A 25,917-nucleotide genomic window follows, 5' to 3' on the forward strand; every position below is an offset into this window, starting at 1 on the left:
GAGATGAAACAGCCATATAATAAGATGAGGCTGAATAAGGGCTTTTCAGCTATCAAAGCAAAGTCCCCCCCATGGCAACCAGAGATGTACAACTTCTAATCGGTGTTGAGAAATTGACTTTGACGTTAAACATCAGTTGATGCAAAGAAAGATACTGGAAGGGAAGAGGCCTAAATTTAATAGGATTTGCCCGAGTGTTAGAAGTACAAAAACCTTTACTCATTCTCCATGATTTAATTTAAAATTCGAATTTTCAAAATTTCTAGGAGAAGCATGCATTACTGTCATAATGAGAGAAAAACAAAGTTAAATAAAAGCTATTTGAAAAGGCAAAAGTCTAGAACAAAAAATATATTATCTGGAGTATTTTTCTGGGTTTCTTATTAGTGTCTTGAGGACACAGCAGCACCCAGCACAGAACAGAAGGAAAGTCCCCAAACAAGGACGTAGCAAAATAATATCGTGCTGCTGCATCAGGACCCAGGCAGTTATTGTAAACTCAGCTGGATTAAAGGAGATGCCTTTGAACTAGCACATGGCTGAAGTGGAGACTGTAAATTTAAGATGATATTTAAGGTATCGGAAATGATAGTGGGGAAAAGGTAATTGAAAGACAAGCAGCAGCAGAATTGGAAAATCAATTATACTTCATAACAGGTTGTAATAAATTAGTTATCACCACCATTGATAGTTGACTTTTTAATGTGTGTTCCTTATAGCACAGTGGAATAGAATCATTACGTGGTCCATTTAAATGCCTAAAATGTATTGCGAACTTGTAGCTTTCACATTTTTACTATAAGAAACATATTACAGTAGTTCTTTAAGTTGTGCAACTTGGGAAGATTTTGTTTTCTTCTAATTGTTTTCCTATTTTTCAAATACTCTATTTCAAAAAACATATTTTTTTGTGATGGAAAAAAATCTTTAAATTCCTTAAGGAACATCTTACGGAAAAACCTGAACGAACTTTTCGGCCAACCCAATAAAAGTAATGTAAATCATCTATAGGCTCATGCCCTGATACAGCTAATTTCATTTTTATATATTCACTTCTAGCTGGTTTTCTACTTCTAGCTGCTTTTCTTTTTATATATCATGGTATATAGTTCTAATCAACGTGAGTATTTGGTTTCATATTTTAATTTTACTGAACACTTAAAAATACTTTCATACTACCATGTACTCTTCATAATTATCATTTTTGTAGCTGTGTAGTACATCAGCATGGTCAAATACTATAATTTACAGTTTCCTACTTTGGGACATTGAAATTTATATAACTATCTCTGTACAATAAGCAATGATGCAATAAAAATTATTACATTAAGCTATCTTTATTTTCTTTTTGAAATTATTTTCCAAAGATAACTTTTCTGGTATAAAATTATAAGATTGTTGATTTTAAATTTTTTTAAACTTTTTCTTGCCATAAAACTTTGTTCTGATTTACATTGTCACTAGCAATGTCAAAGTATACCAGAGTCACCTCAATTTTGTTAGTATTAGTTATTATTCTTCTGCTACCAAATAAGTATAAGTCCATACTTTCAAATAATTTTAATTTTTTTTTTAATTTCTAGTTAAGTTGAAAAGTTTTCTATCATTTTTTGCTACTGGTGGTCTTTCCTGACTGACTTATTTGTATAATACATTCATATTTTGGATTGTGATCCATTCAAGTAAGCTTCTTATACATTATAAATATTAAGCTTTTTTATACCTTTCAGTTTTTTCCTAATCAGGACTTTTCTTTGCATTATAATTTGGTCATTTCATGTGGTAACATTTTCTGTCTTCATGACCAAAGCGGTCAGCTGTCTCCTTTATAATTCCTCTTAGTGACCAAACATCAGGCCATTACCGTTTCCTCCACAGACAAACAAATGTTTTCTGCTAGGTTTTGACAGTTTGATTTTATTTCTGTCTCTGAACGTGTGAGTCTCTTGTGTGTAAGAACAGTAGTGACTCCGTTGAAAGAGAACAGGGTCACGGCCTGCAGAGCGGGTCTCAGGTGGCCGAGGGGTGGAAAACAGTGGCTGGAATTCAGAAAGCCGAGGCCTCCAGGCTGAACAATAAGATGATGAAACCTGTTCCCAGGTCACCAGCTTGTAAGGGATTTCTTTTTCTGTTTTTTATGATGTGATTATTTCCTTTTGTCTTGGGAAGCACCTATATTGTCTCAAACTGTGCAAAATACACTGGCGATGCGAGGGGAAACACGGGGATGAGCCCAAGTCCGATGGCAGACTGGTCACACACACACACGCCTCGGCTCCAACTGGGGGAAACCAGGGGCACCGTTTTCCACTTGCAGTCAGTGGTCCTTCTTGGCTGCACGTGGACACCTCTGGGGAGCTTTTATAAACACTCTGAGGCCTGGGTTCCAGCCCATCCTGAGTACTGAGGTGTGATTCTAACATGCAGCCAAGGTTGAAAACCATTGTAATCATTTCGTCAAGAAATCTAATCTGTAAGAGCAGGTGACAGAGAGAAAGAACCAGAAACTACCTGTCATTTTTCTCGAAAACACCTGCATCTTGATGGCAAAATTTATAGTGGGAACAGGAAGACGGTCTTTGGACATAGCAGAAGTTTCCAGAATCTTCTCTTTACCTCCTCTCTATCATGTAAGGTCCAGGTGGTTCTTTGCAAAAACCATGGAATACAGTTTCCAAAACCTGGGGGAACAAAGTATTTGAAAGCAAATCTTGAACACAGCTAATTACTAGGAGACAGAGAGGCTTGGGGGAGACAGAGGGCTGTATTTTCAGCTTCCTTTCTTCCCAGCACAGACGGGGCGCGCACAGGGCAAGCCTACCAGACACAGAGGCTCGCCCACACGGAGCACGGCTTGGGGAGCACTGCACGCCACTGGCACGCAGCCCTTCAGGACTGGGTTTTTGCAGATTGGTGCTCACGTGAGCTCCTGTTCCCATGACCCACATTCTCCAAATGCCAGGGCAGAGGGCCAGCAGTGTGATCAGAGAGCGGAGAGCACAGAGCCAGCCTTGGCTGGAAGCTCAGCCCCGCCCAGGTGCCTCAGAGGTTTTAAGCCTCTAGGAATCATGAGAAGAACGTTTCATTGTCATTAAGCCTCTAGGAATCATGAGAAGAACGTTTCATTGTCATTAACCTCACTGGAAAGAATATGGACATCTCAAGATACTTACAAAACAGAAAGATGGCATTTACCCCATTTTTGTGGCTTTGGAATAAGGGGGAAAATTCTCTAACTCAGCCCTTGCTTCAACACATGGCAGCAAAAAATGTATTTCCTATTAGTTTGCCCTGACCAAACTTACAAAAAGAAAAAACTTTTTTTAAAGACTGAGAGCTTGATTTATGCCTTGAATAATCAAGTTATAAGTGGTATAATGAAAGTTCCTAATAAAATGGCTTTGGATACAATGTCTCCCATCCTCTGCCCAGCCTAATGCTAACCACGACAGAGAGACAGAAGGTCTTACTGGGGAGCAGGACGGGGGCAGGGAGAAAACTGTCTTGTTGCCGTTTGGGACGTTCCCCGCTCCACTTGCGAACATTATAGTTTCACTATCTTTACTTTTGTGCTTATCGTGACAGCACCTACCTGCGGAAAAAGTTTTCCACTAACCTCACAACAATAAAAGGACCCTGACTTTTATGCTGTTTAATTATTACGCTTACCTTCTCGGAGCCTCGATATCAGCGTCTAAAAACCAGGCATAGCATCACCAACCTGTACAGTTGCTGTAAATAAGAAAACTAGTACGTGCAGAAGCTTTGTCTAAGCGCCTGGCACACATTTCAGCGAGTGGTTGCTGTTATGATTGTTATTGTGAGTTGGTGGTTCTCGAGAACCCACTTAGGAGGCTTGGGGTCAGAAGGCCAGAGCGACCATGACAGAGAGCTGTGAAGACCCATCTGTATCTCTTCCCCACACCACCCCTGTTCCCAGCACACCATAAACCGAGCAAACACACAGTGAATCGTTGAACTGAGCGATGCCCCAACTGCATCCAGGATGTGAGCCCTGCTCCGGTGCACGGGCCTCCTACAGCGTTTCAGGACCTGTAACCCAACCAGGACAGCCCATGGCAAAGTCTCCTTCGTTTATGACGTAGTAGATGATCACTAATCAGGGCAGGAGACAGAAAGTAGTTTTAGTCCCTTCGTTACGTCAACGTTTAAAGAGGCTCAAATAGGGGAGTTCCCAGGTGGCCTACTGGTTAGGATTCCGGCAGGGAACTGAGATCCCGCAAGCTGTGCGGCCAAAATAAAAAATAAAAATAATAAATAAAGAGGTTCCAGTAGTATTTGAGGCTACATAAGTCTTTTCTCCTGAGTACGCTTTTGTTACTTTATTACCAGGATCATACATGTTCATTGCAGAGATTTTAGAAAATATAGCCAAGCAGAAAAAAATAAAATCATTCTTAATCCCAGATATAGATTGTTTCTTTAATAATATATTGTGACAGTTTTCCAGTCATTAGTCATCATTTTTAACAGATTCTCAATATTCCATTAAATAAACCTACCAGTACTTATTTAACCTTTTCCTCGTTACAGGAATTTTAACCTGCTTTCAGTATTCTGTTACTGAAAACCAAGTTGCAATGATATACTTATTCCTTATTAATTTTATAAATTCTTAGTAATTTGGTGTTTATTGTAACCCTGCCTTTTTGTCAAACTTTGCAGTTAAGCCGAAAGTTATTTTGCTCGGTTTATGGGAAACTGATTTTCTTATCCAGTCTGAGAATCTGCCCTCGGCCTTGGCAGTGCTGTCATCAGCAAGCTCTGTCCTGGGCTGCCCATGTCCAGTAACCGACAGGGAGTCCGTGTACTTGGATCCAAACGCTTAGCACACTCGTTCAGGGTGTGGGACGACTGGGGTCAGTGCCATGGGCTCCAAGCTCTCTATATACAGGCCAGTTCATTAAATGTCCAAACACTGCTTTCCTAACTCCAAACAGCTGTTATTTAAACCCTCGCTGTCAGTTTCAAAAGAACTGGGCAAAAGAGCATGAGTGAATCGACACAAATCTATCACCTCTACCGGGAAGAAAGTGTGTCAGCAGCCCCATTTCCCCATGGAAAACAGCTCAGAAAGGCAGTCATGTCAAACCACGTGAAATCGGTTAGGTTGTAGGAAAAGGAGAAAGAATAATACTGGGAAAAACAATTGGCCGACCTTATACGTGTTGATTTATAAGCCGAGTCTGTGAATTCCCCGCCATCCCTACGTAAGACCAATTCGGTAACAAGTTTTAAATTGCCGCCATGCTGCTACCTAACTGGCCCTTTTCTCTTGCAGCTGACACGGCGCTTGGCACCGACGACGTGTATGATGACAAAGGATGCCAGTGTGACGTGTCCGTGGAGGACCTCACCCCACCACTGAAAACTGTCATTCGGGCGATCAGGTTGGTGAAAACCTCTGACAAAACGATTCTGAAACCTCCCCCTGATTATCTGAATCACAGTGTTGCTAAATTCTCTTTCCTGCAGGTAAATCTCCCGCATTAATTCCTTTCTCTTTTCCTATTCATCCACACGCCTATTAAATTTTGAAGTATTTTTTTTAATACAAAACTTGACTGTGTTCAACACGAGATGGGTTATAAAAGGTGAGTGGGATTGGAAAAGCCAGGCCATACCGGACAGATTACATGAGAATTGGCTTGTTGTGTGAATCTGTTGCTTTAAGGACCTCTGCGTATAGATACAACTGTATTTTTTAAATTATTTGTACGTCTTGGTGCTTCAATCCATGTTCTGTATTTCGTGTCGAAGAAGAGTCCGTCTTTGCTATTTCAAAGCAGGTTGACTTCTGACCATGGGAAGCCTGTGTGTTCTGCAGGGGGTTGCTGAAATATAATTGTAAAGTCTGACTGTAATACACTTCCTCTGCTGATGGCAGAAAACTGAGAGGGTCCCAGCAACTTGTATTTCCAGGATCCACTCCCCCAAACAATCCAGAATCCGGACTAAATGAACTGCTGCTGTTCAGCCTGCCCTGTGTCATCCCTTTGGGAGAATGCGTATCTGTCAGGGAATGCAGAGCGACTGCAAAGAAATGCCTCTGCTCTTTTTGGCTTTTCCTGCCTCTTACCAGAAAGCCTGAGGAAAGCTGAAAATATCCAACCCAGTTTAGCTACCCAGATACTCAGTCTAAGCTCAGACATCAGTATAATGGATTATGTACTTCTGGTCTGAGCATCCTGTTAGACATTGCTGTACTCTGTGGTCGGGGGTCACTGGGAGAGTAGAGATGCGTTATAAAGACTTTGGTAAATGTTTACAGGGGCAAAGAAAATCATGATATGATGAAAATGTGTGCCCAGAAGGTACTTAAACATTTATCTGTAGCAGCCACCTAAACAGAAGTGAAGTCAAGCCTAGTTACTTCCCTCTAGAACCTACGAGCAACAACCCTGTGGATGGGGGAGCGTCCTGTCCCGTCCTGTGTGTCCTGGGCCTCTCGTCTCATCATGATTGTTACTGACACTCCATGTCCTTCTCAAAGTCTCCCAGTTTGGACAATGATATGATCGCCCTGCCCCGGGGGATCCCAGAAGCCTTGGGTAATATTTAATCCCAGAAAACCCAAGGATACGTAGTAAAATGAGGTCTACAGCCTTCAGTTAAAGGGATGGAAAGGATCTGTCCTGCGCCGTCCAACACTGTAGCCACTGGTCACACCAGGCGATTCAAATTTGAATTAATTAAAACGGAATAAAATGTAAAGTTCAGTTCATCAGTGGCACGGCCACATTTAAAGTGCTCGGTGGTCACGCATAGCCAGTGACTTCTGTGTTGGGCAGAGAAGACATCGTACATTTCCATCAGGGCAGGAAGCTCTATGGGGCATTGCTGGCCCCGAAGTGACCTCAACATTCTTTCCATCCGTTCCTTACAGCCAGCAGAGACCCCTGGTCTAATTTGCAGCAAGTACAGTAAAATCTTATCTAAGGGACCAGATTAAGTTTCCTAAAAGTCATACTTAACCCAATTTGTGTCCTTTCCCGAGACCTTCTGAAGCTTTCTGCTTTTGCCTCACAACCTGCACAAAGAATCCTGAGCTGCAAAAAGGAAAATGAAATAGGTTTATTCTGCCAGCTCAGCGCTCGAGCAGCAGCTTGCGCTTTACTTTGCTATTATCCCTTCCTCTGGAAACTTGACTGGTTTTTGTAAAGTCCCTTGCAGAATTCCCTTGCTCTTCAGAATTCTTTCTTGCTTCTTATTTTTAACAGGAACTTTATTATTTACACGTCTCTCCTTTTTGTGGATTTTGGAAGCTTTCTGCTTGCTACTTCATAACTCTTGATGGGGTGCTTTTCTTCCCTGTATCCTGATTCTGCTTGGTGCGGTTTTTTTTTTTTAATCACTTCTAAGCTTCATTTAAAATTGTTGGATTCTGTAAAAACATAATAGCTACACTCAGTAGTTAATAACTTAATTGGAAATCTTTGACTCATGATAGAACTTAATGTCTAAACATTAAAGGACCAACCACCTCAGTTAGCACTTCTGAAAAGGATTTGCAGGTATAAGTTCCTAAGTCATATGCAAAAGTGCCCTTTTCATGAGTTTAATTACATAACAAACTGAACATCAATTGACTAGAGTGCTTTTGCCAGAACGTGCCCACCACCCACAGCGCACCTTAAACAGGATTTTCTGTGTATGTCACTGATGGCAAGTGTGAACCATCTATTACTCAACTCTAAAATGGCGACTTTGTTTTTGGCATTTTCCTTGTTCTCTTCTGGTTGTTTGATGATTTAATACGACTACCTGAACATGTCTTTTGTCTTCCAGTAGCGCTGACAATAATAATAGTTTTCTCCTAAGAGGCAAATTAAAATTAAAATGTGTAACAGAAAATATGTATGAGATGACAGCATGGAAAATAATATGATTACATTCACAAGAGCAAAGTAGGAATTCTTATTTTCAGTTATTAATATTTATTCAGCATCTGACATTTTCTAGTTATTTTTGAGAATAAATATTTTCGGGCAATAAGATGATTAAGGTCATTCTCTGAATTCATCTGGATTCTATTACCCAAATTCACCAAGACTGGTTTTTTTAATGAATGACATCACTTTTTATAGTAGTGAACAACAGCTATTCTTAGATATTTCCAAACTATGCCTTAAAAGACAGAAGAATACTGAGTTTTGTATAGTTCCTCCAGGGTTACCACAGATTTTTTTCAAAATATTATTTAATTGGAGTGTGTGAAGTTGTTGAAAATGTGTTTTCAAACTCATCTCTGGGGGTGAAAATTGAACTTATTTTTAACAAGAGTTCTATCTATCTTGTTAATGATTTAATTAAAACAATGTTAAATTTCTTTTCATCCACTCATACAAATTAATTTCTAAATAGAAAAATGAAATTAGCAGGGAAGTAAACAGATTGACAAGCAAACTGATAAACTCTTGAACATTCTACACACCCAACTCCAACTATACAGTTGACCCTTGACCAATGCAGGAGTTAGGGGCCCCGACCCTCCATGCAGTAGAAAATCTGCATGTAACTTATGACTTCCCCCAAACGTAACTACCAATAGCCTACTGTTGACCAGAGCCTTCCCGATAACATAAACAGTCAATTAACACATATTTGGTATGTTATATGTAGTATATATTGTATTCTTACCAAAAATGAAGCTAGAGAAAAGAAAATGTTATTAAGAAAATCACAAGGAAGAGAAAATACATTTACAGTATTGTACTGTGTTTATTGATACAGAAGTATGCTTACAAGATGAATCATCTATCAGTACCTACATCAAAATTGTCTTATACGATACAAAACGCTATAGATGTTATATGTGTTCCTAACACTAGACATCAAAAACGAAAAGATAACATGAAAAAGAAGTACATATTTATTTACAGGTATAACGATTCATGCACTGATAATGAAGAAGCAGCAGTATGATTGCTTCATGGTAGCTTAGCTTGTACACTAATGAATGAATTGTTATTAAAAATTTTACTGCACACAGTATCACAGTTACATCCATAATACAGTATTGAAACAGTGTTAGATTTTTTAAAAAAACACTTCCCTGTGATGATAGGCTGATATGCAGTTTCTCCCATTATGAGAGAGAGAGAGGCATGCTGTACAGTAATGAAATTCTTTGAAAGTAAAGTCATAAAACAGTAAGAAAACTAACACATTATTAATTTTATATTAAATATCAGTCATGCTTAGGTAAAGATCAACTAGTATCTACATATTTTATGTATGACACACCTAACTTTTTCTTAACTTTTTCAGCATCTCTAGCTACACAGTTCGTCTTTTCAAATTGTCACAAATCTCCAACAAATTTCCCAATATATTTATTGAAAAAAATGCACATATAAACGGACTCAAGCAGTTGAAACCCGTGTTGTTCCAGGGTCCCCTGTATTATGGTGAATTCACTTGCTCGGGCTGCCATAACAAAATACCATCAACTGGTTTAACCTTAACCACCAAAGGTTTATTTTCTCACAGTTCTGGAGGCTCAAAGTCAAAGATCAAGGTGTTCACAGGGCTGGTTCCTTCTGAGGCCTCTCTCCTCGGCCTGCAGACAGCCACCTTCTCACTGTGTCCTCACGTGGTCCTTCCTCTGTATGTGTCTATGTCCAAATTTCCCTTCTTATAAAGACAGCAGTCAGAGTGGGTTAGGGTCTGTGCCAACATCTCACATTAACTTATTCTCCTCTTTGAAGGCCCCATCTCCAAAGCCAGTAACATTCTGAGGTCCTGGGGCTTCAACATATGAACTGGGGGGGGGACACAATTCAGCCCATAACACATGGCAAGACACCAATTTTTCTATCACTGTTCGAAAAATATTTTCCCAGGCACAATATCAAAATTTTCAGATTAAAACTAAGCCCATCAGCTACCCGGATAATCCTTCGCAGTATCAGACATCCGGGAATATCTGAAGAGGCTGACTGGCTTGCCTTTCAGGCTTGCACTTGGCACTGTGGAACACTACGTAAGTGTGAGTCTTGGGCAAATTTTCACGCAAAAATTAAGACATGCTCATGTATTTGAAATAATAAGTTTTAAAGGTCACAGTCAATACAACTCTACGTTTATAAAAGGGTCTTGGAATAATCATTTTTTTAAATACAAAAGAGATGTTTGTATTTGTTTTCCCACCGCACGACAAGGGCTGGATAAGTTCTCAGCAGTGCACAGCAGGACAGCACACGAGGGCTGTGTACAGGCCTGGGCGGCTGGGGAAACAGCTTGGTCTGTGGGAACCTTGTGGGCGAAGCTTGCCTGCTTCTCACCAGTATTTTTTCATAAAATCGCTACATCTAGGGTCAGGGCCACTCCTAACGAGGTCCTCAGCAACAGTGGGTCTCCTTAACGTAACTGTGTTTTCTGTCAGTTGGCAAGAAATGAATCAGAATACGGTGCAACCTGTTCTCCTTGTGAGGAGAACCGAAACCAGGTGGTGGAGATTACTCAGTATGTGGAGGAGAGCTGGCCCAGAAGCTGTGGGGTGTATCCTGTTCCTTACATCTCCTGGTAGCCCTGCGCTATAATCTCCGCATTCCCTTGCTGTGTCTCCCTGGACGCGACCTCTTATCCCCCGGGGCAGACCCAGCCTTCCAGGGAATCAGATGAATAAATGAGGTCTGGGGTGAAAACTCAGAGAATCTTATTTTCTAATGTTCATTTTTTTTTTTATTGAAGTATAGTTGATTTACAATGTTGTGTTAATTTCTGTTTTACAGCACAGTGACTCAGTTATACACATATATATATTCTTTTCCATTGTGGTTTATCACAGGATACTGAATATAGTTCCCTCTGACTCAGTTATACACATATATATATTCTTTTTCATATTCTTTTCCACTGTGGTTTATCACAGGATACTGAATATAGTTCCCTGTGCTCTACAGTAGGACCTGTTGTTTATCCATTCTATAGGTAACAGTTTGCACCTGCTAACCCCAGACTCCCAATCCTTCCTTGAAGCTGCAGCCTGACTTGACAAGGCCTCACTGGCTAATTTTTCCTGCCCCCCTGCCCCCCAGGGCTGCTAAGGAAGGTGGTCCAAGAAACCCAACGTGCCGCTGTGCGACCTGGGGCAACTCACATCGCCTCTCTGTGGCGTTTCCTCATCGTGAGGTGGGGACGGGGATGGCGCTGACCTTTGCTGCGGTGAGGATTTCACGGGTTACCGTGTGCAGAGCGCCGAGTGCGGGGCAGCATGGGAACCCAGAGCTCTGGGCCCCCTCCTGCCCATCCTCCGCTCAGGCCAGACCCCTCCTCTCTGAGCTCCCCCTGCCGTCGCGGCCCACGTGAAAGGAACGCTCCTTTTTCGCACCTGGGGGCGCCTGCCTGCCTGCACCCACCCCCTCCCCCAGGAAGCGCCCGCAGTTTCCTCCTCACCAGGCCCTGCGCTGAGCACTCGCCCAGAGCACCGCCGCCATTAGGGGCTGGAAGGGCAGTTTCTTCACCCAGCACGAGGTAGTGTCCCCATAGCCCCTGTGGGTGACTCACTGCCGCGCAGGGACGTCCCACGAAGTCCAGTGGGCCTGAGAGGTGGGCGTGACTCTCCTCTGCCGCCCCCATCCACACAGGCCTCAGGACGCCCTTTAAAGACCCTCCCGGGGGGTCGGATCCTGCGCTGAAACAAGATGTATCACTTCTCCCGCTCGCTGGGCACAGGGGCAAACAGTAAGGAGGAGGGGGCCCCTGCTTGGAGCCGGGAGGGGCCGTCGTGGGGGCCCCGCGTGCGTGTCTAGGCAGCTGCAGTGACCTAGAGCCAGCGGGCGGGGAGGGGACGGGAGAGGAGAGGCCAGGCCGAGGGCAGCCGGCGCCGGGCCGGAAAGCTGGAGGGCGCACGTGCGGAAGTCACTCCTCCAGGCTGGCGCTGCGCTCCCGCACTCAGGACGGTGACTCTGACTGCAGCGCGGGAGCGGGCTGGGAAGAGGGGACACTCGTTGTAACAAGCCCTGGATCTGCGGGGGCTGAGGCCACGCAGTCACGGTGAAGGGAAGCAGGGATGACGCCAGGGTTTGGATTTCAATGGTTGGAGAGGATGGAGCGGAGGAATTGAGGGTGAGACAGGCGCCTGGGCGCTGGGGCAAGGGGACGGGTAGGAACGGCGCACTGTTGTGAGTGCCATTGGAGGGGCCGCCCAGCAGGCAGGTGGAGCCCTGGATCTGAAGGCCAGGAGAGACGCCTGGAACCAGGACAGCCTTGGTGGTCGTCAGCACAGACGTGGATGGTTTCCAGAAGCGTCCCCTGCAGAGAGTGGAGGCAAGAGAGACGGTGGTCCTCACAGAATCCCCGGCTCAGGAACCGTGAGGAGCTGCGGAAGAGAGAAGGCGCTGATCCAGAGGGACCCGGGGCAGCCAGACAGAAGGAACCAGGAGACGGAGCGGAGGACGAGCCGGGCCAGCGTTGGAAGCGGAAGGCGGCGGGTCCACCGTATGAAAGGCTGCTGGAGGTCAAGAAGAGAAAGGGGACCTACTCCTTTCCAGGAGGTCCCTGGGAAGCGGCACCAAGGAAGTCACCGGGAGCTTTGGAGAAAAACTCAGTAGAGGCAAAAAAGGTTGAAGCCAGGGGGCTTCCCTGGTGGCGCAGTGGTTGAGAGTCCGCCTGCCAATGCAGGGGACACGGGGTCGAGCCCTGGTCTGGGAGGATCCCACATGCCGCGGAGCAGCTGGGCCCGTGAGCCATGGCCGCTGAGCCTGCGCGTCCGGAGCCTGTGCTCTGCAACAAGAGAGGCCACAGCAGTGACAGGCCCGCGCACCGCGATGAAGAGTGGCCCCCGCTCGCCGCACTAGAGAAAGCCCTCGCACAGAAACGAAGACCCAACACAGCCAAACATAAATAAATAAATTTAAAAGAAAAAATGGTTGACGCCAGATTGTAAAGCCATTTTTTCAAATTACCTATGAGAATCTTTCACGCTAATAGGAACATAGGTGAGGCGTCAAGAATTTCTTTGTAACTAGCAAAGACTCAACATGGGCTCTTCTGAAATCGCTCGGGTCTGATCAGCCAAGCGAAGAGCCACAGATGACTTGTCAGCTTCTGAGGGTGTGCAAAGCGGGCCTTGCTGTCACCCGGCGCGAGTGCTGAGGTTTTCGGGTTTTCTCACCTGTGCTGCACCTACTCCAGGAGGCGTGCACGTTCTCCTCTAGAATGTATTTTCAGCTCTGCATCCTTCTTAAACCTCACTTCAGGCAAGAATACCCCGCAAATAGAGAAGAAGAGGCACATGTTTGCCACTGTGGGTTTTTGTTAAATCCGCAAGCTGTTTAATCATCACCAGTCCCTAACTTTGCTGATGGCATCTCTGCTGTTTTAGCAGAGATGGTGAGTTTGCAAGTCGCTATGAAGTCATTCTGGACAGCCAAGTCTGTGACACGTGACAGTACAGGACGCTGCTGGGGAATATTTTATGGATCATTTATGAGATTTTTTTAATCAGCGAATATACTCCCTGGAATATTCTTTATATATATATAAATTTATTTAGTTAGTTTTGGCTGCATTGGGTCTTCGTTGCTGCACGCGGGCTTTCTCTAGTTGCGGTGAGCGGGGGCTACTCTTGGTTGCGGTGCGCAGGCTTCTCATTGCGGAGCACGGGCTCTAGGCACGCGGGCTCAGTAGTTGTGACACGTGGGTTCAGTAGTTGTGGCTCCCAGGCTTAGTTGTTCTTCAGCACGTAGGATCTTCCAAGACCAGGGATCGAACCTGTGTCTGCTGCATTGGCAGGCAGATTCCCAACCACTGCGCCACCAGGGAAGCCCTGGAATATTCTTTTTGTTTGTTTCTGTTTTGAAGATAATTGCTTGTGACCGCATTTTGCCCTGAGGCTGCATTAAACCAGTGTGTTCACCGAAAACGCACTTACTTTGCAGCATCTAATTTTTAACCTTTTATTTGGCTATAATTTAAACTGAATCTCCTATTCATTGCTGAGACAAAAACTGTTCAGGAGCAATCAGCATGTGTGGGCACTTTGTTTATTTACTTATTTGTTCCACACTTTAAAATTTACACAGGATTTTAGACTCCTAGGAAATTAAAATGCCCAAATGTAGTTACCGTATTAGTGCTCACAAAAATCCTAGGAAGGCAAGTTACCCATTTGTAGACTTGCTTGTGTCCAGAAGTTCTTACTTGCATTTTACTACTCTTATCTCTTTAAAAGAAAGCCAAACAGAATGAACAGAAGAACTTACTAAATCCTGAATCTAAAACAATATTAAGCATTAGAAGAAAAACCCTACTCCCAGTGATGGGAACAATATGACCAGAGAACTTTCCCGACCCCTAAGTCAGCCAAGGGAGGTATCTGCCTGCCCCTTTAGTGAGGACATCTGGTAGATTGTATACAGTGGGGCTAATTTACGTCTCTATCAAGAGCTGAAAGCAAGAAAATGAGACTGGCCAGCGCATCCGGGCAACCCTGGGGTTCCTTAGTCGCTGGCTAGTAGCCCAGTCTGAGATGACAGGATGGTCAAGGAGTCTCGGTATGCGATTCTATAACTAGTTTTGAAGAGTCTCAAAGTCTAGATACCGTATACACAAATGCAGACCTGTATTACTGGGTCATGATTATGTATTAACAGGAAAATAACATTAATGAATCCCGCAACTAGTGATCCGCACGCCTTCGGTGGTGACCCACATTATCAAGTTCTGAGCCTGGTTGGCTGCCGAATCTGCCCCGTGATCAGCAGCGCCCCTTGACTGGACCCTAAAAGGCTCGAGAGGGCTGCCTCGGGAGAGGGTCAGCGACCAGAGGCCCTGGGTCACTTGCAGGACGAGCCCCAGGCCCCTCCTCTTCAGGCGGACAGATGCTGTATCTCTCCTGGGGAGTCAGAATCAGGGGATTGAATTTGCTGAACAGCGAAAGAGGTGGGTATGGAACGCTCCTCAGTAGAGGTGACGGACACGACGCAGCGACATGAAGTGGGGTGCATCCACACCAAAAACATGAGGTCTGGGACATCAGGCGGCCATTTCTGAGCCCTGAGGAATTTGGTCATCTCTCCCGAGATGGGGGTGCATGCGGGAGAAGTCTGGGGTACACACTCCTCTCCTGCTTGTCTGCTTGCCCTCCTGACCGATCCCCGGCCTCCAGCACCGAGCCTGGCACGTCGTAGGCGCTCAGTGAATGTGTGATGAGTGACTGATTCGGTCCCTCTTTCCAGCATCACGCAGGGAAGCAACCACCCTGAGCTCGTCCAGGGCCCCAGGCTCTGGGCACATGGGCTCTCGAGTCCTGTTAGAGCTCCTGGCTAGGGGACTGTTCCTCCCACCAGGACGCCACAGAGGGACGGACGGCTGCCACGTGGTCCCTGGAAGCTTCTTCAGCTCCTTACCAGCACAGCCAGGGCCCACACACACAGGAGGAGGAGCTCGATGACTATTTATTGAGAGAATGAATGGACCCATCACCCGGCACTTGCTTCCCCGTCCAAGGCAGTCCTTGAGAAGCTAATGGGACTTGTTAGCTGGCTCTCGCGTGGAACTTCGGGTCTTACTCCGGAAGCGGGGGCAGAAAGCACTGGGCTGTGTGTGACTGGGGGTCTGACACCCAGGCACACGGACGCGCTGCCTCGTGGGCACGATTTGTGTGACTCAGAAGATGACACGGACCCGCCGTCACTCTTTCGTGTGGAGGCCATCCTAACCCAGCCCAGTCCCACCACCTGTCAGTCGTTCTCAGCCTGGGCTGCAGGTTCCAATCACCCGAGGAGGTTTATAAAGCCTCTGGATCAATTAAATGACGTTTCTGGAGGCGGGACCCAGGCATCGGCGTGTTTTAGGCTCCCTGGCTGATGGCAAGGGGCAGCGGGGGCTTGGGGACTCTGCTGCCTTTACGTAAAGCCCATCAAGCTGCCTCCCTGGTCCAGTCGGCTGAGCCCTCCGCCCTCACGAGGTCTGGCTGTCGGCCGCCTGTCCATCTGTCTGGTGGTGGCACAGTCACCGTCGCTTCTGTTTTCTAGTCGTTCTTATCTCTGCATATTCGTATGCAGGGTTTTTACCCTGACTCAGAGGCCTGGGACAAGACTTTTGCAAGATTCTGTAACTCGTGGCAGCACAACAAATGCACCTCCACTTCCTTATAAGTGCACATGTGTTGTGTGTATATACAGCCTATATTCCACCCGGGGTTTAACTTTGCTGTGGTTGTTTCTTCGCGCTCAGAAAATTGCTTGAGCAGATTTCTTCCGTTTCAAGCCAGTTGCCAGTTGAGGTTTGTGGCGAGTCTCTGGCGCCCTCTAGTGGTCACAGCGGAGCATGTCTGTTTCGAGCGTAGGTCTCCTCCGGGATTCCTAGCCTCTTAGGTACCCGCAGCATCGGAGGAGACTGGCTTCAGGGTCTTTTGCCCTTTGCTGCTGTATGAGCTCCAGGGGTGCAGTTTGCCCTCATGAGGAAAAGACAGTGAGAGTGCAACCTACTGCCCCGCCTTCTGTCCTCCTCCGAAGGCCCTTCCAACAGCACCAGTAAGGACAAGCCATCCACTATGTGCCAGGCGCGTGAGCAAAAAGAGCCCTTTCATACCAAAGTATCTCTTCTGTGCTGTTATTTTGTGTTAAAAGATCAACATCTTAGCATATTAAGACAATAGTCAACGTTGTGACTAAGAGCTCAGCACTGGAGCCACCCTGGCTCAGATCCCACGCTTACCAGCTGTGTAACCTCAGGCGACTCACTTAACCGTTCTTGGCCTCAGTTTCCTTATCTGCAGATTGGGGCCGACAGGAGTCCCCATCTCGCAGACTATACTGCCAAGTGCCGCCTGGCAGTGTTGTCATTTTAATCACTAAACGTACTCTAAAGGTCTGAATTTTACTCCGGAATGATTTGCCCAAACACTCCTTTCTACCAGGCAATACATAGATCATATTAAACTTCTTTTATAAGCGTCCATTAAAGTTTTCTGCCTCTTTTTCTGCCTGGCCTCAAGGCATTTCCTTGTGTCTACACCAGAGGTCAGCAAACGACAGGGTGGCGCCGAAGCCAACCCAATGCTGTGTTTGTAAGTAAAGTTTTCCTGGAACACATCTACATGCTCTCGTGTACGTACTGCCTGTGGCTGCTCTCATGCTACAGTGCAGACACGGGTGGCTTCAGCAGAGATCATGTGACCTACAGCCTGGCCCTTTACACAAAGAACTTCCAACCCCTTGTCTAGACTTTGGGTCCCTCTGATTTCCATCCAGCTGCGTTAGGAGGGCAGAGATACATAACATTCAGGATTGCCTGTGTGAACCAAGCTTCCTCCCAACTCGGGGCTCTCCAACCCCAGCTCTCACCTTTTCCCTTCACCGCACAGTCAGAAGGCTTAGTACCTGACATGGAATGGTCTGGGAGAGAAAAAAAAAGTCGAAGAATTAACAGGCCTTTCAAATTCATAGTCTAATAGCCACTTTGGACATTTTCCTCAATTGTCACCATCTTCATGTCTTTCCTGAAATCTAGAATTATTGAACCCTGGGCTTCATTTCTTCCTGCAGATAAGCAGAAAATGGCCTACTCACTCCACTTCGCAGAAGCTAAGTGCATCATGGGCAGCTGGTAGCTGGGAAACGTACACAGTAAAGCAAACCGATGACCAGTGAGACCAATGTGTATATCCTACAACTTGGGTAAAGTAAGCAGAGGACCCCTAGAATTTGCGACAAAAGGGGAAACATTACAGTTATTAGGGGTGGGGAACCCACATTGGCCCAGGCCTGATTCTTGGGAGGGGCCTTGGAGGGAAGGAAGGGGGCCAGTTCAAGGGCAGAGTGCACTGGACCCCCTGGGAAGACAGAGCTGGCGGTGAGATGAATAGACTAACGTGGCCTCGGGTTTACTTGTGTGAGGGTCAGAGGGCACACAGAGGAGACAGAAGGAGGTCAGTGGACAGCTGGACATTCCCCTGAACCTTTACAAGTGTGCCTGCCCAAGAGCTGCCCTGTGGTGTGAGCTTAGTGGGGTATCAGCAACACGGGCCTCGTACTAGCTGTGTGACCTTGGACAGGTTACCTGACCTCCAGAGCCCTCGCTAGACCCAGATATCAAAGGTGGAAAACTCTTAGGGCTTCACGTTGACATAATGGAGGCAAAGGGCTCAGGGCAGGGCCAGCCGTTCAGCAAGGGCACAGCGATGGGAGACCCACCCCAAGGCAGGCGGTGAGGTGGGAGGACGAGGCCTTCACTTCCCACTGTCCAGCTCCGTGTCCAGGACAAGGACCCTGAGTACTCGGGTCAAGCTCGTTGTGGGCAGAGACAGAAGCCATTCTAGACATCCAGCGGGACCAGGGAAGTGAGGGGGCTTAGCTTAGTCTCCCAGATCTTCCACTCTACCGTCTGATTTCAACCATGAAAACCGAGTGCAGTCCCTGGAAAGGCGAGGGGATTGGGTGGAGGGAGGGAAGCGCAGGTGACTGGATGGTATAACCATCTCGAATCGCCCGGCCCTGATGACCGGGGTCTTGGCTCAGAAGGGTCATCATACAGTGGCCAAGATGGGCAGGGAGCACGCCTCCCATCCTTGCCCTCCTGGAGCAGGCCTGGCACGCAGGAGTTTTGGAAGCATCTACAGCAGTCTCTTAGGAACAGAAAACTAAGCTTATACTCTATTTAGACTTTAACCACATGTGTTCATCCCTGTGTTCTTGATGGTCCTGTGATATATAAAACTCATTCAGCAGCTGTATTACCTTCCTACCAGGCCCTCCTCTCCCCACCTTGGACGGTTTCGTTTTGCGGTTAGCACTGTCTTTACATTTGGTACTTACTGGGTTATGGTGTCATTTATTCCTTGACTTTCAATGTTTTTTCCTTTCTCCTTACTTTCTCATAATGATATCTTACCATTTGTGATTTAGTTGTTCTGTGAAATCCTAATTATGTTAGTAATTTGAGGGAAAAGAATACTATATTTTCATGGTTTTCAGAAGCATCTCTATTTAACGGATTCTTTTCTGAATCAGGCAGGGTCCTAATCATTTATGAATACACAAATTTGTTTTACTTTAGAAAGTTTTTGGTATTCACGAAAGAGAGTCAGAGTCTTATGGTCTCCCTGAAATGCGCCTCGAAGAGCTCAGCTCTGTTCGGTTCAGAAGGTGTCAGGAGTCTGCCTCGGCACGGAACAGCAAGAACAGCTTTGGGCGACCAGAGAGGAGCTCGTTCACATCCGTTTCTTCAGCGAGCGTGTACTGAATCGCTGATCCTTGCCAGGGAGCTTATGAGCTGCTGGGATGAAAAACACAGCTTCTGACCTCAGTGAATCTCCTCGAGAGGTCCGTGCTTGAGCTGAACCTGAACAGTTAGCATTTTGGGTAGCGTGCCAAGACAGACCTCTGAGAAATGAGCACTTTGATGACGAGAGAATCTGGAAGGGCTGGTGTGGGGCTGCAGGCAGAAGAGCAGGTGGAGATGGGCGAACGTCTGGGGAGAAGAGGGGCTCTGCCTCCGCCCGTCAGCCCCTTCCCTAGCCAGGCGGAGCCTCCAGACAGACAGAGACAGCCCTGCAATCTGGACCTCCTACAGCCTGGTGGAGGCCGTATGTAAGCAAGTAATCACATTGTGGCATGTTAGTTACTAAAACGAAGGCTAATAGACAAGTGACTAACTGCTTGGAAAGAATTGCAGAAATTTCCATTAAAACAGCGACGTTAGAACCGAGTCTTAAGTATCCTGTAGGACTTCAGGAAGAGGAAAGTCCTCGAGTTCCAAGGAGGAAGTGAACGAGGATGAGGTGAGAGGGGTGGGCAGAGGCCAGGCCACCCACGGCCTTGCAGGATGTGCTAGGGAATGTGATGCTCACCCATTGGGAAAACCAATGTGGTAGCGAAAGGGGGTAAGAATATTAAGGACAAATGATTCAGGCATGATTAGGAGACAGTCAGATTGAAGTTAACAATACAATTCCAGGATCGAGTTTGGGGCTTTATAACCAGTTGCAATCAGCAATCGCTTAGGATAGGTAATTTTCCACTTAGACGCTACTTTTGTCCCTAATCTTCCCACTTTCCTCCAAGGAACAATAAGTTTTGGTTCCTAGAGCCTAGCTGACTGATCTGCAGCCTGGGACCCATGAGCGTGATAATCAGAGTCTACGAGCCAATTAATAGTTGAATAAACACCAACAAGTTTAACATTTACCTGCAGTAAGGCTGCACAGATTCATTAAAATGCTGTGCTGCTTTGCTTTCCCCAGGAATTATATCAAGTTATTGCAGTAACTGGTTATCTCAAGCAGCTTCGCTCTTCATGACATCATGAAATTTATTGACGAAATATTGTTTTAAAACACGGAGTCCATGTTGGGGGAGACATTGTAATTAAAAAGACCTCTGGTGGGCAAAGGAGGGACTTCCCTGGCGGTCCAGTGGTTAAGACTCCATGCTTCCACGTCAGGGGACATGGGTTCGATCCCTGGTCGGGGAACTAAGATCCCATATGCCACTCGGTGCGGCCAAATAAATAAATAAAACCTCTGGCTCTGAGGAGTTTAGACATCCAGCTTAGTTGATGAGTGTGTTATGTTTGAAAAAAAACAAAAAAACAAAAATAAACCCTTGGGTATCTAATTGAGCAGTATTCTGCAGAAATAATTTATGAAATTTTTCATAAATTTCTATACAAATGTACGTTTCCCTAAAGAGAATGAGAGTTTTGTAGCACATCTGCGTCTCAAAAATGTATATAGTTACATAAAAGACCATTTTAACAACTTTTTTTTTTTTTGCGTACGCGGGCCTCTCAGCGCTGGGGCCTCTCCCGTTGCGGAGCACAGGCTCCGGACGCGCAGGCTCAGCGTCCATGGCTCACAGGCCCAGCCGCTCCGCGGCACGTGGGATCTTCCCAGACCGGGGCACGAACCCACGTCCCCTGCATCAGCAGGCGGACTCTCAACCACTGCGCCACCAGGGAAGCCCAACTTTTATATTTTTATAGGGATGCGTTCACTGGGTGTTGATCTTGGACTTCTTGGGGTTACATGGAAAAGGTAGAATCGCATTTTGACTTTGATTTTAATTCAGGGTTTCAATGGACATTAAAAAGGTGCAAGACTTAAGTATTAATGTTTAGTCTCTTTTTTAGTGTGTTTTTCTACATTCAAGTTGTGCCTCACAGGAGATATTCTTAAATTGTCCACTGTAACCTCGGGCTTTTCTGTTGCATTTCTGCAGGAGCTTAAAATAATTTGCTGCATGATGTTTTTCCCCCAGAGTTTCCTCTATATACTAGTGAGCCATTTGGGTGACTTGTGTTAGTGAAGTTATGAAGATTCATATGTAGTATGTTGCTCTTACAGAATTATGAAGTTTCACGTCGCAAAACGGAAGTTTAAGGAAACATTACGCCCATATGACGTAAAAGACGTCATTGAACAGTATTCTGCTGGTCACCTGGACATGCTGTGCAGAATTAAAAGCCTGCAAACACGGTGAGCAACGCGAGGGTTACTTGTTCTACAGGAACAGGCACAGAAACTGTCTGGGAGGAACGTCTCCCTAGTAGAGAAAACTCTTGAATTCCATGTTTCTAACTCTTTTTTTAGTGAACAGCTGGACTTTTGCGTTGAAACGTAGATTTTATTTAAAAGTCGATCAGTCATTAAAAGCCTCAGTGTATCGGCAGTGTCTCAGCGTCTCACCTGTGAAAATGGGGTAATGTCAGTGTCTGCCTAGGGTCGTGGTGAGGATTGAATGAGTTAATGCAGGGTCACCGAGTGCTCGGGGAATGTTAATGGTTGGTGCTGCTGTCATTTCCGTTATCGCCTGAATCCTAACCATCCTTCAGAGGAAAGCTAGTCTTTCTCCTTCGTTAAACTTGACCCACCATCCAGCCCACAAAGACAGACCTGTCCCTCCTCTGACCCCCTAAAGCGAGCAGAGTCCACTGCAGGGAGTAGAAGCGCAGCTCACCTTAGAATACTGTGCCGGAGAGTCAAACTGAGGACCCAGGGTTGACTCTCATACTGCTTCCCTGTGGGAAGCTTGTTCCCCGGGCCCTGGACCCAGTCTGGGCCCTTCCCTTCATGCCTGTCCTGCATGGGGCTAGATACACACCGTCTTGCCAGGGAGCATCTTCTCTAGTGGTTGAAAGAAATGAGTTCAGTATGTTATTTCAAACATGTAGTTTGATTGTGTCATCTTGAAGCCAAAATATTTAGTCAGTTTCATTTTTTTTAACAGCCTTGCTTCACTATCAGGCCCCAACTACCAGCATTCGATTGAACAGTTCTTAAAACACAAGGACTGAGTCTTCAATGTTTCTCTATGCCCAGAGCACACTTAGCCCAGGGTGAGGCATACACTAGGCCCTTGGTAAAACACCTGTTGATTTCTATAACATTAGTTACAGAAATCACAGTTTTTTTGTTCATTTCATTCAGCAGGTAAGTATTGAACCTGCAATGTGTACTGGGCACCCTGGGCACCCAGAGATGAACAAATGACCCAGTCCTTGTAGAGCGGCAGTTGAATGGATTAAATGTCATGACTGCCTGTACTCCTGTGCACACAAAGTAAACTGGAAAGTTGAGTCAATATTCCTTACAATTCAGTTCTAAAACACACAAAAAGGAAGAAAGTGTCCAATTTAGGCTGACTAGGTCTCCTTGGAAATTGTTTTAAATCACCTGTGATCCTGTTACAGTCTCTGCGCAGGTAGCCAAGGTTTTCCAAGTCCTTTCACAGAACTACCTAAGGCTCCCAACGTTTTTGTTTGCTTGTTTGTTTATTACAAATGTAATTGGTTTTCTTTTATTTTTCTTCATAGTGATAGGGTCACTAGTTAAAATACACTGTAAAATCTGCAATTTAAATTTTATTTCATGCTGCATTGTAGAAATAGTTTACATAAATAGCGTCCATTTAATCATTTAAAACAAAGGTTAAATGTAAATTAGGATCCTGTATTTATACCTATGATTATTTATGATTTTCTGGTAAAGTTTTATTTTTCTGAGGGTGAAGGAATTAATGTTTTTGAAAGTAAGATATCTTTAAACTAATTTGATAATTTCCAGAAATCAATTGACCTGGAGAGAATGCCATAACATTACAAACAGGATTTTTTCATTTAACATGTTTGTTCAACTGGTTTTGTTGTTTCTTTGTTTTTATTGACGTATAGTTGATTTACAATGTTGTGTTAGTTTCAGGTGTACAGCAAAGTGATTCAGTTATACATGCATTTATACCTTTTTTTTTTCAGATTCTTTCCCCTTATAGGTTATTGCAAAATATTGAGTATAGTTCCCTCCCAATGTTTCTATAAAGTTCAACTGCAGCAGAATTTGCAGAACTAATCTGGAGCTTCTTGCTTATGTGACGTGTGTATACTGTCCAACTAGAAATCCTGAGATGGAGACTACAGGTTTCTTATCTGCTTATCTTCCATACGTCAGATGTATGATAAATGGTCACTGAAAAATCTGTTCTATTATTAACAGGAAATAGTCATAATTATGATTTTGTCATTTTTAAGTGGTCCGGGTCCACCTGGTCCGGGGTGGAAACAGACAAATTACTTGGTAGTTTAGGACATTTTTTGCCTCCAGAAGATCAGCCATAAGTGATTTCATCATGGACTAGAATAATGAGAAAATTAACCTAGTGTAATTTTCATGTGAAGAAAATAAGCACGTCAACTGGAAGAAGTTCATTTTTATTTCCTCTTACGTAAATAGAGATAATTGTATTTTTCTTTTCAAAACCCTTCCTTCCAGCCTAGGGCAGTGTCCACCTTCAGCACTCATAATCAGATCTCTTTCTCTGCTAGTGTGGATCAAATTCTTGGAAAAGGGCAAATCACATCAGATAAGAAGAGCAGAGAGAAAATAACCGCAGAACATGAGACCACAGATGACCTCAGCATGCTCGGCCGAGTGGTCAAGGTTGAAAAGCAGGTACAGCTCAACTAAACTGCTTAACTTTTTAGCCAGATTTGTTTCCAGTTTTATTGAGATATAATTGACGCATATCACCGTATAAGTTTAAGGCGTACGACGTAATGGTCTGACCTCCATATACTGTGAATGATCTTAGCCTCCATCATCTCATAGAGACACAATAAAAAGGAAAGCACAGGGCTTCCCTGGTGGCGCAGTGGTTGAGGGTCCGCCTGCCGATGCGGGGGACACGGGTTCGTGCCCCGGTCCGGGAGGATCCCACATGCCGCGGAGCGGCTGGGCCCGTGAGCAATGGCCGCTGGGCCTGCGTGTCCGGAGCCTGTACTCCACAACGGGAGAGGCCACAACAGTGAGGGGCCTGCGTACCGCAAAAAAAAAAAAAAAAAAAAGCACAGAAAGAAAATAACTTGTTTGTTTTCCTTGTGATGAGAACCCTTAGGATCTACTCTGTTAACACCTTCCTGGGTACCACACGGCAGTATTAGCTATAGTCATCCCCTTGTGCATCGCACCCCCAGCACTTGTTTATCTATAACTAGGAATCGGTACCTTCCAGCCACCTGCCTCCGGTCCCCTCCCTCCACCCGCTGCCTCTGGTCACCATGAATCTGATCCTTTTTCTATGTGTTTGGGAAGGGGGTTGTTTTTTGTCGTAAATTCCACGTAAGTGAGATCATACAGTATTCGTGTTTCTCTGCCTGACCTATTTGACTTAGCAATATGCTCTCCAGGTCCATCCCTGCTGTTGCAAATAGCTGGATTTCCTCTTTTTTTATGGCTGAGTAATATTCCATTGTGTATATTTATATATACACACACCACAACTTATTTATCCATTGATCTGCAGTGGACACTTGTCTCTGAGTCTTGGCTATGAACATGGGGGTGCAGACATCTTTTTGAGTTAATTTTTGTTTCCTCTGGATATAGTCCCAACAGTGGAATTGCTGGATCATGTGGTAGCTCTATTTTTAATTTCCTGAGGAACCTCCATACTGTTCTCCACAGTGGCTGCACCAGTTGACATTCCCACCAACAGTGCAGGGCTCCCTTTTCTCCACACCCACATCAGCATTTGTTATCTCTTATCTTTTTGATGACGGCCCTTCTAACAGGAGTGAAGTAGCCAGAATTTTTTTTTAATCAAAACTGATTATAGGCAGTTGGATGTATTTTAGTGAGTAATAGATTTTAAAAGGAATAAAATCAAGAAAGAGCAAATAAATTAAATTTTCTTTATGCATAGACAGTGTTTCTCTAAAACACCTGGATTTCCATATAAGAAATAGAAAATTTCCTTTCATCAATTAATACTCGAACTACAAACAACTGTAGATTTCCAACAGTAGAATAACAAAGATCTAGTTTTTATTTGTGTTTTGGTTATTTTCATTGTCTCTCTTATGTCAAAAAAAAAAAAAGCATAATAACTATGGTAGTGCACTGAATGTTTGTTGACCCGGAGAGTGTATCATCTCATACAAAGACAGTTTTTAGAAATCAAAATGCTCCCGCAATTTGATTATAAATATTCCAAGCATTTTATACCTTTATTTTTAAATTTAGAATCGCCTAGATTGATATCTAGGGTCTTTTTTTTGTTTTTTTGTCTGTACCGCACAGCTTGTGGGATCTAGTTCCCTGACCAGGGATGGAACCCGGGCCTCCTGTGGTGGAAGCGCAGAGTCTTAACCACTGGACCATCAGGGAAGTCCCAGTATCTAGGGTCTTGATTTCTTACAGAATCAGTTCCCTGCTAGGCAGCAGTAAAGTCCCAGAATGTCTTCAGGGAAGTGGCTGAGGAAGGGCAACCTGATCGGGGAGGAGGGTCTGGAAGTTGCTTTGTACAGCGCTTATATGGTTTTTGAAACATCAATTTTATCTTATTTTTTTATAATTTATTTTATTTTATCTTTGTGTTGGGTCTTCATTGCTGTGCGCGGGCCTTTCTCTAGTTGTGTCGAGCGGGGGCTACCCTTCGTTGCAGTGCGAGGGCT

At 44.9% G+C, this 25,917-nt stretch overlaps 1 protein-coding gene across 3 annotated transcripts in view; it reads left to right on the plus strand.

The window, feature by feature from the left end:
* The window catches only part of KCNQ5 (potassium voltage-gated channel subfamily Q member 5), a gene marked incomplete at its 5' end in the record, with an annotated part of 580,981 nt that overhangs the window by 550,198 nt on the left and 4,866 nt on the right, over window positions 1-25,917 (plus strand). For all 3 annotated transcript variants that reach the window (XM_082669167.1, XM_082669168.1, XM_082669169.1), the window contains 3 exons: window positions 5,303-5,411; window positions 21,317-21,448; window positions 23,791-23,917. In XM_082669167.1, coding sequence (XP_082525293.1) covers window positions 5,303-5,411; window positions 21,317-21,448; window positions 23,791-23,917 — 368 coding nt within the window. The remainder of the gene's footprint in view (window positions 1-5,302; window positions 5,412-21,316; window positions 21,449-23,790; window positions 23,918-25,917) is intronic.

The sequence above is a fragment of the Grampus griseus genome (assembly GCF_964374135.1).
Source record: "Grampus griseus genome assembly, chromosome: 13".
In the NCBI taxonomy this organism is placed as follows: Eukaryota; Metazoa; Chordata; class Mammalia; order Artiodactyla; family Delphinidae; genus Grampus; species Grampus griseus.